The following is a 15,053-nucleotide window of genomic DNA, read 5'->3' on the forward strand; positions in this document are numbered from 1 at the left end:
TTCAGATTGAAAATGTCCTCAGACAAACCCCATACACGGAAGAACACCGAGATAAATGGCGATTTAGCAACAGCCGAGCTGGAAGAGCTACGAGGGCATACCTCCAACCTCGTCCGCAGCAGATCCACCTTTCATGTGGTTTTCATGGCATTTGTCCTTGCAGCTATACCCTACGGCCTCGCAACCAGTATGTACTACCCTCTGATCAACGGCGGGCCTGCAACGATTATCTGGGGCTGGCTCACCACGTCGACGATAATCATCTGCGTGGCCGTCTCGCTCGCTGAGATCACGAGCGTCTACCCTACTGCCGGTGGTGTATACTACCAGACCTTCATGCTGCTTAGTCCACCATATCGCAAGCTGGGATCATGGATCTGCGGCGCGGCCTATGCAGCCGGCAACGTGCTTATAACCCTGGCTGTGAATTTCGGATCCAGCGGATTCCTCATCAGCTGCATCAACGTGTTCGAGTCGGAGCCCGGAGTCGGTGTTTTCCAGGCTACAACATACCAGCATTTCCTCGTCTTCGTTGCCATTACCGTCCTTTGTAATCTCACCTCCGCTCTAGGGAACCGCTGGCTTCCTCTCCTTGATATAAGCATGCCCTCCCTGACTGAACTATATGGCTTGGAAGTCTGACACCCCGATAGACCTTTGCTATCTTCTGGACATTTGCCGGCCTTGTCGCTATTGTAGTCTGCGTTTTGGCCATCGCCCGCAATGGACGCAACTCGGCCGGGTATATCTTTGGACACTTTGAGCCCAAGTCGGGCTGGCCTTCTGGCTGGGCATTCTGCGTCGGTCTGCTGCAGGCTGCATATGCCACCTCCTCAACCGGGATGGTTATCTCGCACGTCCAATATCCCACCCCCCCCCTTGTTAACAAAGTAACTCCTAACCCCTAACAATTATTTACTGTTTACAGCATGTGCGAAGAAGTAAAACGCCCCCGAACCCAAGTCCCAAAAGCCATAGTCGGCACCGTCCTCCTCAACACCCTCGCCGGCCTCCTCTTCCTAGTCCCCATCGTCGCCGTGCTCCCAGACCTCCCATCCCTCCTCGCCACTTCCTCCGACCAACCTGTTCCCGCCATCCTCAAATCCTCAATTAGAAACGACGGCGGCACATTCGCCCTTCTCACCCCGCTAATCATCCTCGCCCTCCTCTGCGGCATCGCCTGTACAACCGCCTCCTCGCGCTGCGTGTGGGCCTTTGCGCGCGACGGCGCACTCCCCGGCTCGAAATACTGGATGACAGTGAACGGTTCTCTAGGCGGCGTTCCGCTGAACGCAATGATGCTCAGCATGGCCGTGCAACTCGCGCTGGGGTTGATATACTTCGGATCCGAAACGGCGTTTAACGCGTTCTCGTCCTCCGGTGTCATTTTCCTGACTGTTAGCTATGCGGTTCCTATTGCGATTTCGCTGGCGAGTGGGAGGAAACATGTGAATGCGAGGCTGGAAGGTGGGGGGGGTTTCAATTTGGGTTGGTTTGGGGTGGTTTGTAATGTTGTTGCTCTTTGTATGTATATCTCGTATCCTCACCCTATCCTATCCTACCATTCTCTGTTTTCATATTGAGTTACCACCTTATATTGACTAAAGGCTAACGTGTTATAAATAGGTTGGTCAGCACTAGCAGTCCCCCTATTCTGCATGTCGTCATACCTCCCCGCCACACTCGCTACGGTCAATTACTCCTGCGTCGTCTTTGTGGGCTTCATCGCCGTTGCATCGTTGTGGTATTGTGTTTGGGGGTATAAGGACTTCCAAGGGCCGACAGTTGATGTTTCTCCACTTGAAGAGTTGGACGAGTGTTTATAGTAAGCAAGTACATAGTACGTATGTTTCAGCTCGATCGCACCTTCCATATAGGACCCTGCAATGATAGCTGCTTCCTATTCCAGTACAATATACCTCATAAATCTTTAGTAGCTCCGTGAATGATTAAACAAAAGAAATAAAAAAGAGACATCTCTTATGCAAGGCTACCGCTACCCCCTCACTTCCACCTCAACCGTATCCGTAACGCGGATTTTCCGATCCTGTCTTCCATCCCAGAGAGCCTCCTGGCTCGGGCTCCTCGTAACGTCTATCTCGGTTGTATTCTCATAGACGCCCGAGCCATGGAAGATGCGTCCCTTGTTCGTGCGGCGACCCGACGACTCGAGACCAATTGACTCAGAGCCGTGCGAGTAGCTCTGGTCTCTGGTGGAGCGCTTCTCCTTGACGAAGCCGAATATGGCGCGCAGGGCGGGCAGCGAGAGGGCGATTATGGCGGCGCTGATCTCGGCGCAGGTCCAGGCGATGACGGGGGAGAAGTACCAGGTTGCGTCGTCTTCGTTTTCGACGGAGACGATCATTGAGATCATGCGGAAGACGGAGGTTCTGGTTTATTAGGTTAGTTGCTTCTGTATAGGGGATGAGGACTCTCACCTGACGGCACTGTAGAAGAATAAGTTAGCAATGCCTTGACGAGATAGAGTACTACTGGTAAATGTGGAATACTTACAAGACTCCAAAACACAAGATGCCGAGCAATGCGAGCTTCCGTGTCACGCTTGCTTGGAGGGTCAGAACGATCTTGATAGGGAGAAGCAGGATCAGCGAGTCGCAGGCAATAGTCAGAGCACCCGTTGAGATGAAGACCACTGCCGACCCCATGCATTTCCCCTCTACAGTCTGATCCCACATCGCCTGCAGCGGGATACACTGCAGCGCAATGATCAGTGTCTGCGCAATGTACACGGCCGTAATAAACGCAAAGGAAAGACGGAGGTAGAGGATAAACTGGGGCATAGGGTTAATGCGTGCATAAAAGGCCAGCCCCGAGACACGACAAAGCCACAGGTTGAACATGTACACCATCTGCGTCGTGAAGAGCCACTTGTACATATGCACCAGGTCCTCTGGAGATTCAATAATCAGCGCCGCTAGATGCCGACCAGAGCCATAATGCAGAATCATCATGCAGAGGCTCATAGTCGCCCAAGAAACCAACTATGGAGGACAAAGCACTGTATTAGCGGGGGTACTATCCAGGGGAAGAGGCACTACTGCGTGGACTAGAAGGCTTACCTGCGCCATCACAATAAAGTAGTCATCCCATCCTACATCTCGAACCAGGAACTTGCGAGAATAGAGACGCACAAGAACAACGACAAAGGAAAGCGACGTCGCGAATATGATGCCAATGTATGCTGGCCGGCTGCGGTCCTCTTCCAGATAGCCAGGTGGGAATGCCGAAGGATCTGCCATTTTTGCCTGGTAGCTAGCAACTCGAGTCCTGCTCGAAATTCACAGCTATGCCAGGGCTGCTCTGGAGGTATTATACAAAGACCATCGGTCGAGATAAATATTTGCATCCGTTTATGTCTCTGCAGCTTGATGGTAACCAGCGCAGCAAAGGTCCAGAATGCCATATCAGGGAAAAAGCCCTAAGGAGACGCAACCAATCCTCACGCTGCATGCCATTTTGTACTTTTGTCGCGCTAGAGGGATTAAATTAGGTACTGGATGTATCCGAAACAAGAAGGAGTCTGCCAGAACTTGAATCCTTCTGTACTTTGGCCATTGCTCGGTACTTTTTCCCGTATTCACTCTTGATTCTGCTAAGACCGCGCACTCTAAGAGGTCAATGTCGAATGAGTGGTCTTGGGCTCGGGCTTTCTCAGGCAAGCCTCAATGGACTGGTATACTCTGGTATACCGCGTGATATAATACTCTGTGATGGCTTTTGATCTGAATAAGGGTGCCAAACAAGACAAAAGCTAGATACGGAGTAATTCCTGACCCATCACATCCTGTTAGAAGGATTAGTTCGCACGGGGTTGTGTCCGGTCTAGACCATGATCACTTAACCACTTGGGGCAGTGGATAAGCGACGCCGTTAGACTAGTCACGACGCCCACCGAGCTACTGGGACATCCCGCGGCAAACGTCCACGGTTCGAAGTACGTACTTTTGGGGTTTCTGTCGAAAAGGTACATCATAGCCGAGGGTCATAGCGAAGAGGCTTGTGATGATGCCGAAGTAAAAGATCTGACATGGACCAGAGCGTATTCAACCTGTCAACTGTCAATTGTCAACATCCCTCGAGCTTAACTAGCCCCCAGCCGTTGACAGACAGCTAGCGGTTTCACTACTGCAGCTGGCCCATTTACATCCCTGTCCCGCTCGTGCACTAACCACAACGTCGAGTGCTAAAGACAGCAGAGACTCCACCGGGTCCGCTCTCCGCATTGGCGGCTCGGGAGGGGCCGCTGTCATCCAGTAGGGATGGACGCTGATCTCGAAGTGCCTTGCTACACTCGGTACTTTGCGTACACTTGGTGCTCTGCTCCTATTACCCCAGCACCCCCTCTCGTAGTCACGATGTTGGTCCTTGTCATTGATTCTTATCTGAAATTCTGGCACCCCGTTCGTTGCTTTTTATCTGGACTTCTGTCACCCTGTTCGCAATATCCAGCGTAGACATGTCGAATTCAGCGTCAAACGTGATGGCCATCATGGATGCGCCCCAGTTATTGTCCTTCCTGGATGTCCACCGGGTACTAGTGTTCCTCGCTGGGGCCATTGTGGTCCGTGTTCTCTGGAGAAAATACTGCACCTCCATCAGGGACATTCCAGGCCCTTTCTGGGCGTCGTTTTCGAGCATTTGGAAGGTGTATCAGGTCTGGAAGGGTCACTCGGAGCTGGAAATTCTCGAACTACACAAGAAACACGGTATGTCTGTCTTTGATTTTCCCAATAAGTCTTGTTAATATAGTAGGCCACTTTGTTCGCCTGACCGACAATGAAGTCAGCGTGTCCCACCCAGACGCAGTGAAGCAGCTTCTCCACGCAAACATTCCAAAGGTACATACATAGTCCACCTATCTATCTATCCGACAAGTTGATGTACGACAAACTAATGAAACTGACCAGGGCACGTTCTATTCCGTCTTCAGTCTCCCCGACTACCGCTATGTCAACCAAATGTCCGAACTCGACCCTACCTACCACATCCACAAGACCCGTAACCTCTCCGCCGGCTTCTCCCTATCCAACATCACAAAGACAGAGCCGTACATCGACTCCGTGCTGAAGCTGTTCACCACCCGCCTCAACGAGCTCAGCGACTCCAACACCCCCGTCCAGTTCCAGGACTGGTTCAGCTTCTTCGCATTCGACGTCCTCGGCGAAGTCACCTTCTCCAAGTCCTTCGGCTTCGTCGACTCGGGCATCGACATCCGCAGCGCAATCGCAAACACGGGGCTGCTCGTCTACTACATCGCAATCTTCGGCAACTATGTCTGGTTCCACAACCTCACCTTGGGGAACCCCCTCTTCAGCCGTCTCGGCCTGCAGCCCAACTCACACATCTTCGACACTTGTCTTCTCGCAATCGAAAGCCGCAAGTCGAACCCAGAGGTCCGCCATGATATGATGCAGCGCTGGCTCGACGTTCGCGCTACCCACCCTGAGCGAATGAAGGAGGAGGACATCTTCGGCGCTGCCGTTGCGAATATTGGAGCCGGGGCCGAAACTGTGAGCTCCACTGCACAGGCTGTGATCTATAACCTGCTCCGCCGCCCGGACTTGATGAAGCGCGCGCAGGATGAGATTGACGCGGCGGTCGCCCGTGGAGAGCTCTCGTCTTTGGTTCAATACAGTGAGGCCGCCAAGTTGCCTTTTCTCCAGGCTTGTGTAAGTGATTGATTGAACTTAGGACGTACGCAATGCTTCAAATATTCTAACTAATTGCGATATATAGTTAAAGGAAGCATATCGATTCCACCCTGGCGTCGCGCACAATCTGCCCCGTGTGGTCCCTAAGGGCGGGATAACTATCGCTGGAAGATACTTCCCAGAAGGGGTATGATTTTGTAAACCAGCACCAGATAGACCTTTTCATTATATTAACGCAAAATATAGGTCATCCTCAGTGTACACCCCTGGGTCATCCACCGCAATCCGGACATCTTCGGCGCAGACTGCGAGACCTACAACCCCGACCGCTGGCTCCAAGGCGATACCAAGAAGATGGACTACTTTCTGATCCACGTATGTCTCCCTTCTCCATATCTCACTAATTAACTAACTAACTAACTAACCCTCTTTCAGTGGGGTGCCGGATACAACCAATGTCCCGGCCGTAACCTGGCCCAGTTCGAGCTCTCAAAGGTCCTCACGACCGTCATTCGAGACTACGATATCGAGAAAATCGACCCGAAGAAGGACTGGCAGTATGAAACTCGTTTTCTTGCTGTTCCTTATGGATGGCCGTGCAGGATCCGGAGGCGCCAGAGGGCGTGAAGTGATGTTCGTTTACCACAAAGTTGGTTGTGTAGGGTTGTGTATGTCCATTAATGCTAGTAATTGTATTTATGTATTCATGTATCTATCGATCAAATACAAGTTATTTATTTATCTATTTTCTGTTGGTTATGGTTCGCTTTTTTGAATAATCCTCGGAGTATATCTGATTATCTCCCTGCATGCAGTAGCTGCGCTGGGCAATGCAAGGCTCACTGGTCGATCCTCACCACAGTATGCATGCAGGCAGGCTATTTATAGATTATCATCTTAATACAGCAGAGGGCTAGAATGTCGACCTTAGGAAAAATGTTATCAGGTTGAAGAAAATAACTTAGACCAGGGCATTGCAGTGGTTGATGCACCAACGAAATCATTTTGGTCCTCTAATAATCCAAGTCCCCTCGAAAACAAAGTCCAAAAAAAAAAGTCAAATTGATATCCTTGACGCCTAATTCCATTACCTTGATACTCCTTCCCATCCATAGAGCGCCTATTCCATTGCCTATTCCATTGCCTATTCCATTGCCTATTCCATTGCCTATTCCATTGCCTATTCCATCGAGAACTGTGTCATTTTTCAAATGCCGGGATCAAGACCTAAATCCATGGTGATTATACTCGTCGCTGCTAATCTCGCTTGACACCTCTGACCAACTAGCAGGGGTGGCAACCCTCCCCAGCGAGCCCTCAAACTCACTGAGTACACCATCTGACGAAGCATCCACTGCAACATGGCTGAAGTTGTCGGCGGTGGAAGGTGTTGGTGGTGTCGGTGCGCGGTCCTGGGTGAAACGGAGGCCTTCTAAATCTGAAAATGGAGACCGCGCATCTTGGACAGGTCCGCTAGCGGCCGAGTCAGGGTGAGCATAAATTACGTCGGAGAGATTTCCCTCCGTATGGCTAGATGAAGATGTTCTCGGCCGGTGTGCTTCAGCCGATTGCCTGGAAATGATCGAAGCCGACAGGCCGTCGGATACTTCGGAAACAGGTGTAAAGTCAGCAGCAGTAACGGATGAAGCACGGCTCCTCGGCGTTGGAATGTCAAGTCGAAGCTTGTCTTGCTCGGCCGTTGACTCAGCCATTGGCTCGGCATCGTATATCACCGTGGATTCTGCGACCGGAGTGTCTGACTGTTTGCCCCGTTGCGTAGGCTGCGAAGCGCCAAGATCCACGGCAGTTGACCTTGCAGCAGAATTACCTTGATCTTGGCTATCCAGTAGATGACCACTATCATCTACAAGCGTATCGAATGTTCCTAGTGAGCTGTCTGATCTCTTCTTGTGGCGCTCCTCCAGGAAGCTTCGTCGTCGCTGGATCTCTTCCCGCGCTATCCGCCGTCGCTCATCAGCGGCCGGGCCAAGCTCTTCCGTCATAGATATATCATGTCGATAAAGAGAGTCAGCCTCGCCGGGATCAACCTCGTCTCCGAGGTTGTGTAAAGTCATCGCCAGCTTTCGCCGTGAATTGTCCACCCATCGTCGAAACTGAGGTGATTCATAGACCGCGATGCCGGCGGCGACAAGCGCCGCCACACCAATGATGATTCCTATCACTCGTCAGTGCTCCGATACATGGACAGATTTATGTCGCGCAGTATCAAAACAGCGTCTTTTTGCTTCCGGGGTAAAGTAAGGCGTCCAGTTCATTCTTCAAATAGGGATAGATCTCCATTCCAAAGCCCATGCATCATCACTGATAAGCACACCGCCCCATCGGCGCAAGTATACAAGGCGTCCGAAGGTGAAGAAGAAGACATCTAGAAGGAAAATGGCAACATACCCTTTGCAACTGGAGTAGGCATCTCGGCTCTCACCACTTCTCTGACACTTTTGATGTGTGTCCGAGAGACTCCGTGTCATAGGCAACTGTTAAAGTCCAAGTCAGCCCACTGGCGCTCTGCGGGCGTCTTCCCCGCTGCGACTCCACGTGATCTTATCGGCCCTTATCCACGTGCCCTACGTTGCAACCGCTTTCGGTATCCCGTGTTTTCCCCTCATGTCAACAACTTCAATCTCCCCAAACAGACCGCGGACTGCATCCTCAATCAGCTTTACTTTACTCCATCGCTATATTCTGCCGCTATGTCACGTCAATCTACTATGCCTCAGCGTCCTTTGACGCTCACTGAGGAATTAGAGAAGCTGGAACAATCCATCACCCTTACGCTTCAAGGTAAACAAACTTCCCGACATGGCTTCCGACTCTTCAGATAACTGATCAGTGGATTATCTCTCTAGAGATCGACCACAACTTCAGTCGTGCGCACCGTATTGTCACCACCAGTGTTCTCCCCGTTGTCGAGCAATACTCTGAAGCTTCCCGCGATGTCTGGGATGGCGCAAAGGTTCGTCACTTGTACCCCGACCCTAGGAACTTGGGCTCATTTTCCCTCTCCAGTTCTGGAAACAATTCTTCGAAGCCAGTGCCAATGTCTCTTTATCTGGATATGAGGAAAAGCCCGACCAGGATACCACTGTTGAGGAAACCCTTACCGAAGACGACTCGGGCAACATCTCCCAAAGCAACCTCACCGAATCAGAATCCTACCAGACTCCGTCTACCGAACGCATCGACGATCGGAAACCCGACGATATCGATCTCACCTCTCTAAGCCTTTCATCACACAGCACTCCACGCGCTATGCATGATAATCCGCTCAACGACTCAACCGTGACCTCCTCGATCGCACATCCATCCCCTTACGGTCAACCCGAGGGTCACAACGATCATGACTATGACGACGACTCCTACCTTCCAACTACCCCCGGAAAGCAGCCATCGCGCGGAACCCACCATCAAGCCTATGACGACGATCTCATGTCCTCGTCTCCCTTCATCCCACCCGTATCCCACGAGAAGCCCCGCTCCGCTACCCAAAAGGGCTCCGACCCTGTATTGCACCATCTCAACGACAGGACATACCGCGTTCAAGCCACGCCCCTTGGAAAGGGCTACGACGCCACTCGGTCCCGTTTCGCAGTCACGCCGAAAACCTCTGCCACGAAATACGCCTTCGAGGACTCCCCCATGTCTAGTCCCGAACCCGAAGCCCCCCAACTCAATCCTGAGCTCTTCTCCTCCCCGCTTAAACCCCAGACTCCAGGTACGGGTCGGAAGACGCGCCCAAGCGGCAACCGACCATGCGGCACTCCAAAGCCAGGAGAAAGTGTTCTCACCCCGGCCAAGGGCGGTTTCGGCAAGCGCAGCGACTGGGACAGCGACGACGACCAATTCGGTGATGAGGCCGAAGATGAACTTGGCGTTAGCCCGCCCAAGATAATGCAGTTCCATATTCCCCAGAGTCGGCTCATGAAGACACCAGGTTCGTGAATCCCCCTTATACCTACCCCATTCTATCGTTCTAGGAATACGTATGTTAACGTCAGTGTGAAACAGCCAAGGAAGCTTCGAGGCGAATTGTGGAACAGCTGCTTTACACGGCTGGTGCGAACGACACCACGGAGGAGTTGGGGGACGACCAGAGCCCGAGCGTTATTCGGCGGGTGGAGAGGCTTGAGGATGATACTTTCTAGTCTACGGAATATATATAGCGTGTTAGTACATACTAGTATGTTACACTTTTGGAAACATATACGATGAGATAAAAGGATGTAAAGTACATAATCATTTAATGATATCTATCTAAACATACGATACTTCAAACTGAATTGAAAACAAACAGGCGAGGCGGCTCATTAAATCCACTCTTCATTCATATTCATACGTTGATAAAATTCAATATAGCTATTCTCAGCCACCACCGTAGCAACACGAACGCTGCCTCTACTACAACAACCCTACTCTAACACAAGCTAGCAGTCCAAAAAATAAAGAAAGAGAAAAAAAAGAGGGAACGACATCGGATACATAGTAACTAGGTTATCAGACATCCGCATCGACCAACAATAAAAAATAGTAAGGGGAATCTTCTAAAAGTCTTGAGAACATGCATACACCACACCACTAGAAATTGATAGGGGTACTAGCTTCGAACCTGCGGGATCAAATGGAGGGTAATCAAAATAGCACGCAAGCAATGGAAAAGATACATGAAGGGTATCGAGAGTGAGGCGCTGATCATCAGAAGTTCGAAGTTTTTTTTTTTTTGCCCTTTGCGGGGGTGGGCGACAGACAGTGTAGACATCGCCATGTAGAAAAAGAAAGGAAAAAAAAAAGAAAAAAAAGAAAATAGGGTGAACGGCCGGCCCCGGATATATACATGCTGTCGTATTCGACGAAGCTTGGGGTCGTTTGGAAAGGCCAGTCGCGAGGGAATACTGGCGAGCAATTCAGGCTGAATTGGTAACTGGCAAGACAACGCCAGTCAATGTTCAAGCGTTGTTCTGCATGCCCATGAACACTTCCTGGCAATTGTCCACAAGGAATTTGACCACCTCGTTCTTCTTCTGGACATCCGTCATCTCCCGCGCCAAACTCTGTGGCCTCATGATTGTGGGTGCGAAAACGACGGCAATGTTCTGGCTGGTCATCAAGTTCTCCTTCTCCCGCTCCACAACACGCTTCAAGTGAAACACGAGGAACTCAAGCACATCCTGGTGGACACGCGGTAGTTCTCCGAGGCTCTTTTGTAACGTTTCAACCCTACCGGAGTGCGAGGTAATCTCTCCTGTTTCAATGATCTTCTCGTATACATCGTACGTGATGAGCGGCATCGGTAGTTTGCGGAAGTACTGCTTAAGCGCCGATGTCACTGCGTGAATGTCAAGATCCGGGTCTGAAATATCATAGTCCTGAGGAGACCGCTCAAAGCCTTCCCGAATTGTCTGGATAGCTGAGCTGGCACCAGATTTACGGTAAATGCCCTCCATGTCCATGCCTGTTTTCCGAGTCAGTTTGCTGGACTTAGAAAGGATGTCAGGGTAAGGTAGCGTACCTCGTAATTCAACTTCCTGAATACAACGTGTGATGATACCGGGAATGATGCTTTTCTCGTGCTCCATGCGCTGTTCCAAATCGGTTCCAAACAGTCCTGAAAGGGATGTATTAGCATGCGGAATTAACAGTGAAAAATGCGGCCATGAACGTACCTCCTGCTGAGCCTTCAGACAGCGTTGGGACACTATCAGTGGTGGGCATCCTTGTTCCTCCCTGTTTGCTACGCTGATTCCCAAAGAAACCAAAGCCTGGGCGACTAGGGTCTTGTGTTTGGGAACGTGGCAAGGTAGTGGCACCATCCGCGCCAGCAGCATTGCTTTCGCTGGACATGAACGCCCCCTTGAGTCCTTTCGTAACGCCTTTGGCGACATTCTGGCCTCCCTTTTTCCAATTGAACTTGCGGGGCTGTCCTTTGCGGATACTGACAACTTGCGGGCCCGGGACAACGGTAGCAGGTTCAGCTTCTTCGGACATATTAGGGGTCGATGCGGATGCTGGTAAATCGCCTGCGGCCTTCAATGCATCGATTGAGGATAAAGACTTCTCCTTGCCGTGCGAGTAAATTCCAAGGCCATTGGTTCCGCGACCTCCGTCATTGTTGTTTGCCTTGTAAAGCTCCTGGATTTGATGCACAAGCTGGTTGTTCAATTCCGCGAGCTGGGCATTCTTCGAAGAAAGCTGCTCGAATTCTTGGAAGCTCTTATCCTTCATGCGGTTAATCTTCGCAAGCTCCTCGGCGGCCTCGTTCCGCTGTTGAACCAATTCTTCAATCTGGGGTGTGAACGAATCTTTCAGACTCTGGATAGATTCGACGAAGTCTCGCAGAGCCTTATTGGTTAGTTTGCTCACGTCGAGAGGACCACTATTTCCGCCGCGCTTTTCGGATTCCAAGTGTTCAGTCAAAACGCTAAGCTCTCTCATGACGATTTCCTTTTGGGCGTCCAACACCACCATAGTTGAGCGTTTTTCGTTCAACTCTGTGTTGACCTGCTTCACGTCCGCGGTGGCTCTTATGACAGACTCCATCTCGTTGATTTTTTGATCCCGTTCCTGAACCCGTTGACGCTCCTTGCGTAACTCATTCCGAAGCCATATCAATTCGTCTGTTTCCTGGTCTGGAGAGTCGGTCGACGCATTAGCAACATTCTGTTTTGGCGAGGATCCGTTGACAGGCGATTTAGACCACTTAGGATCCTTCGACGACAATCTCGAGCCTTTATCGCTATAGCTTCGGCCATGGCGCACGGAGTTGGACACGCGGCGAAGGAAAGACTCACTCGATTGGGACTGGTGTTCATCTGAGCCCATAATCCGCGCCATATCCTCGTCCATAGAAAAGTCGCCCCCGCCACTGTAACGTAGAGGAGAAGTCGGGGTACCCTGATCAGCAGAGCGGAATCCGCCTGGCGGCTGTGGCGTACTGATTGAGTTCGGACGCGCACGAGCTTTTGTTTGATCATACGAATCGTTACGCTGAATACGGGGTGATCCGACGGCCTGAGGAGTGGCTTTGTTGAGCACATCCCCAGACCTTTCGCTCCACTGGTCAGTTGGGCTTACTGAACTTGCACCGGGAGATTGTGTGATCTCTTTCCGAGGGACCTTATGATGTCTGCTCTCCAGCGAATCGCCTCGCTTGGGATGAGCGACGCCAGCCGAGTCCGATGACCCTCCATTCTCATGTAGACGGCGAAGCTCATAAGATGGGCGAGTAGGTAACGTAGTCGAACTCTCTACTGCTGTAGATCTTTGTGAATCAACAGTCGAGCCGTCTCTTCCAATAGTTGTTGACGACTTGCCGCTCTCCAACGCGGATGAATAAGACCCAGTCACCTTATGCCCCAGTGGAATGTCCGATCTCGAACTCCGAGCAGAGCTTGACCTTGCTGTTCTATTCAAAGACTCCTCTTGACGCCAGCGGTGGGATTCAGGCTCTGGGCGATCACGACCTTTCTCCTGGTAGGCAATGTGGGGAGAGGAGCTCTCCGTTGGTAGGCGCTCTGGGGACCTAGTGCGGGTACTAGAATTGCCGCGAGGCGGCCGCTGTTCTTCTGAAGGATCAAACGCAAGAGGAATTAGGAATTCACCCCCGTCTGCATCGGACTCGGTAGGCACAACAGAGTGTCTGTTGCTGCGGTACGTGCTTGACGGTAGTATCAAGTTGTCTATTGAAACAGTAGCAAGTCAGTTAATTGACCCGCCATCAACGTATCATCTGGACGTGCTTACCCTGATTATCAGCAGTAGTCGAGGACTTTCCTGCGTCCAGCGCAGGCACTGCCTTCCGAGAGCCAACCTCTATGGTCGATTCGCCATATCCATCAATGTCGACGTCATCGGCGGCTTGTAACATGGAATCGGCTTCTTCAGGAGGTAGCGAGGGGAGCGATTTGTCTAGCTTCACGTTGGGACTGGCATGCTTCTTTGCAGCTATGGTGCGATTCTTTTTCCTGCGTCGTTGCATCAAAGACTCGTGACAATCCATACAAAATATTCCCTGCGACGTTCGGGCATAGCGTAGATTCTCGATTTTCCTTTTGCAGTTCCGGCATCGAAAGCATTGAGCACAGAAGGCTTGCTCGCCGGTCAAAATAGCCAAGTCCTCGATCTTATTTCCACATGAACTGCAGCTGTATGTACAGTTACTGCAGATCAACGACCCATCACCGAGGAGAAGGAGATGCGCATCCGAGTCTAGCAACGTACTGCACGAGCTGCAGCGAAAACAGTCTATATGCCATCGGTTTCCGGCTAGAAGAGAGCGCAATCAGTAAATTGAGCTGATGAAGCAATCTAAATATAGAACCTACCCAGTTCAAAGGCCTTGCCTTCTTCCAAGATCTATTCAAGTCAGCACCAACCCTATTCCTTGGTAGTTTCTTTTTCTTTTTCCAGTGGGCGCTTCATGCATACCTCTCCACAGCCCTTGCAAGGGAACGGGATATCCTCCTGCTCCATGGGAGACTCTGGAGGGTACGAAGTGGGGGACTCCATGATGGGTTCCACCTCCAAGCAGCGCTCAACGAAATGTATGCAAAGGCAACGGCGACGAGATCACCGCAATGCTGCAAGACAGAAACGGTAGCGACAGATGACAGATTACAGGGCGCACAGTGATCGGTTCGAGCCAAGACTATTATTCATCGATGGTTTAAAGCGAGGGGGTCGGGGTCCAGCCACGCATCCGACAAAGATAGAGGGTTCGCGATTTGAGGCACAAAAAGTGAGCCCCTGGAATGACAGCAATCGAGCGAGGGCGTACGACAGGCGGTCGGGAGGTAGCGGTTTGCGAGAGAAAAAGGACACGGGGCCCGCGCCTGGAAGGGACGCAATTCGCACGGGAAGAATGAGATGTTTCTGGAGTCCTAGCGAGCCGAGCAAAGCTAAAGAGAGACTAGGATTAGTAGTCGGCTAAGCATCAGCATGGTGAGAGAGGGATGGCGGGACGGAGGGGAGACAGGAGGAAGGATGATGGACGGTGGAAGGTATGGGGGGGAACCAAGAACAATTGGAAGAACAGGGGGCCAGAACGGAGGGACTGAGGGGGCCGAACGCCTGGACTGGCTGGATGTACCATACACTTGAACACCTGTCGATCGCAACAGGGATGCTGTCGCAGATGGAGGCGATGGGCAAGATCGCAGAGTCGACCCTGGCAGTAAAACACAACGAAGATTGGAGGGCCGACGGAAAATTAATCTGATTAAGAGGTCGGGGCAGGAGAGGAGACAATGCGAGAGCTGGATTGAAACAGAGGATTGTTTCAGATAAACGCGGCGGGCGGGATTAATTCATCAAAAGCCCCTCGCCAACTCACTGCCCTGCATAAATACTGGGCAACAAGTCGGTGCGCAA

General features: G+C 51.4%; 6 protein-coding genes across 6 annotated transcripts; 3 read left to right on the forward strand and 3 right to left on the reverse strand.

The window, feature by feature from the left end:
- Positions 1-12: 12 nt before the first annotated feature.
- Positions 13-2,031, forward strand: ASPSYDRAFT_53340 (uncharacterized protein; the record flags this gene model as incomplete). The annotated part of the gene is made up of 5 exons (XM_040848669.1): positions 13-550; positions 700-853; positions 929-1,524; positions 1,627-1,784; positions 1,990-2,031. 5 exons carry the CDS (start codon positions 13-15, stop codon positions 2,029-2,031), a joined length of 1,488 nt encoding a protein of 495 aa, XP_040707499.1.
- Positions 1,592-3,462, reverse strand: ASPSYDRAFT_38313 (uncharacterized protein). Its single transcript, XM_040845698.1, has 4 exons — positions 3,081-3,462; positions 2,515-3,002; positions 2,439-2,447; positions 1,592-2,390 (listed from the first exon to the last, which is right to left on the reverse strand). Exons 1-4 carry the CDS (start codon positions 3,258-3,260, stop codon positions 1,997-1,999), a joined length of 1,071 nt encoding a protein of 356 aa, XP_040707500.1. The 5' UTR covers positions 3,261-3,462; the 3' UTR covers positions 1,592-1,996.
- A 1,048-nt stretch (positions 3,463-4,510) lies between these two features.
- On the forward strand, positions 4,511-6,299 carry ASPSYDRAFT_83741 (cytochrome P450; the record flags this gene model as incomplete). The annotated part of the gene is made up of 6 exons (XM_040851261.1): positions 4,511-4,727; positions 4,774-4,859; positions 4,929-5,690; positions 5,758-5,859; positions 5,919-6,047; positions 6,108-6,299. 6 exons carry the CDS (start codon positions 4,511-4,513, stop codon positions 6,297-6,299), a joined length of 1,488 nt encoding a protein of 495 aa, XP_040707501.1.
- A 491-nt stretch (positions 6,300-6,790) lies between these two features.
- ASPSYDRAFT_38316 (uncharacterized protein) lies at positions 6,791-8,156 on the reverse strand. The gene has a single exon (XM_040845699.1). The coding sequence runs from the start codon at positions 7,745-7,747 to the stop codon at positions 6,893-6,895; it is 855 nt and encodes a 284-aa protein (XP_040707502.1). The 5' UTR covers positions 7,748-8,156; the 3' UTR covers positions 6,791-6,892.
- On the forward strand, positions 8,130-9,991 carry ASPSYDRAFT_38317 (DASH complex subunit ASK1). The gene is made up of 4 exons (XM_040845700.1): positions 8,130-8,474; positions 8,540-8,646; positions 8,700-9,624; positions 9,699-9,991. The coding sequence occupies exons 1-4, from the start codon at positions 8,135-8,137 to the stop codon at positions 9,833-9,835; spliced, it is 1,509 nt and encodes a 502-aa protein (XP_040707503.1). The 5' UTR covers positions 8,130-8,134; the 3' UTR covers positions 9,836-9,991.
- Positions 9,992-10,633: 642 nt separating this feature from the next.
- ASPSYDRAFT_53345 (putative Rho GTPase activator Rga) lies at positions 10,634-14,192 on the reverse strand (the record flags this gene model as incomplete). Its single annotated transcript, XM_040848670.1, has 6 exons — positions 10,634-11,139; positions 11,197-11,292; positions 11,351-13,363; positions 13,428-13,949; positions 14,009-14,039; positions 14,112-14,192. The coding sequence occupies 6 exons, from the start codon at positions 14,190-14,192 to the stop codon at positions 10,634-10,636; spliced, it is 3,249 nt and encodes a 1,082-aa protein (XP_040707504.1).
- Between the last annotated feature and the right edge of the window lie 861 nt (positions 14,193-15,053).

The sequence above is a fragment of the Aspergillus sydowii genome (assembly GCF_001890705.1).
Source record: "Aspergillus sydowii CBS 593.65 unplaced genomic scaffold ASPSYscaffold_1, whole genome shotgun sequence".
NCBI lineage: Eukaryota > Fungi > Ascomycota > Eurotiomycetes > Eurotiales > Aspergillaceae > Aspergillus > Aspergillus sydowii.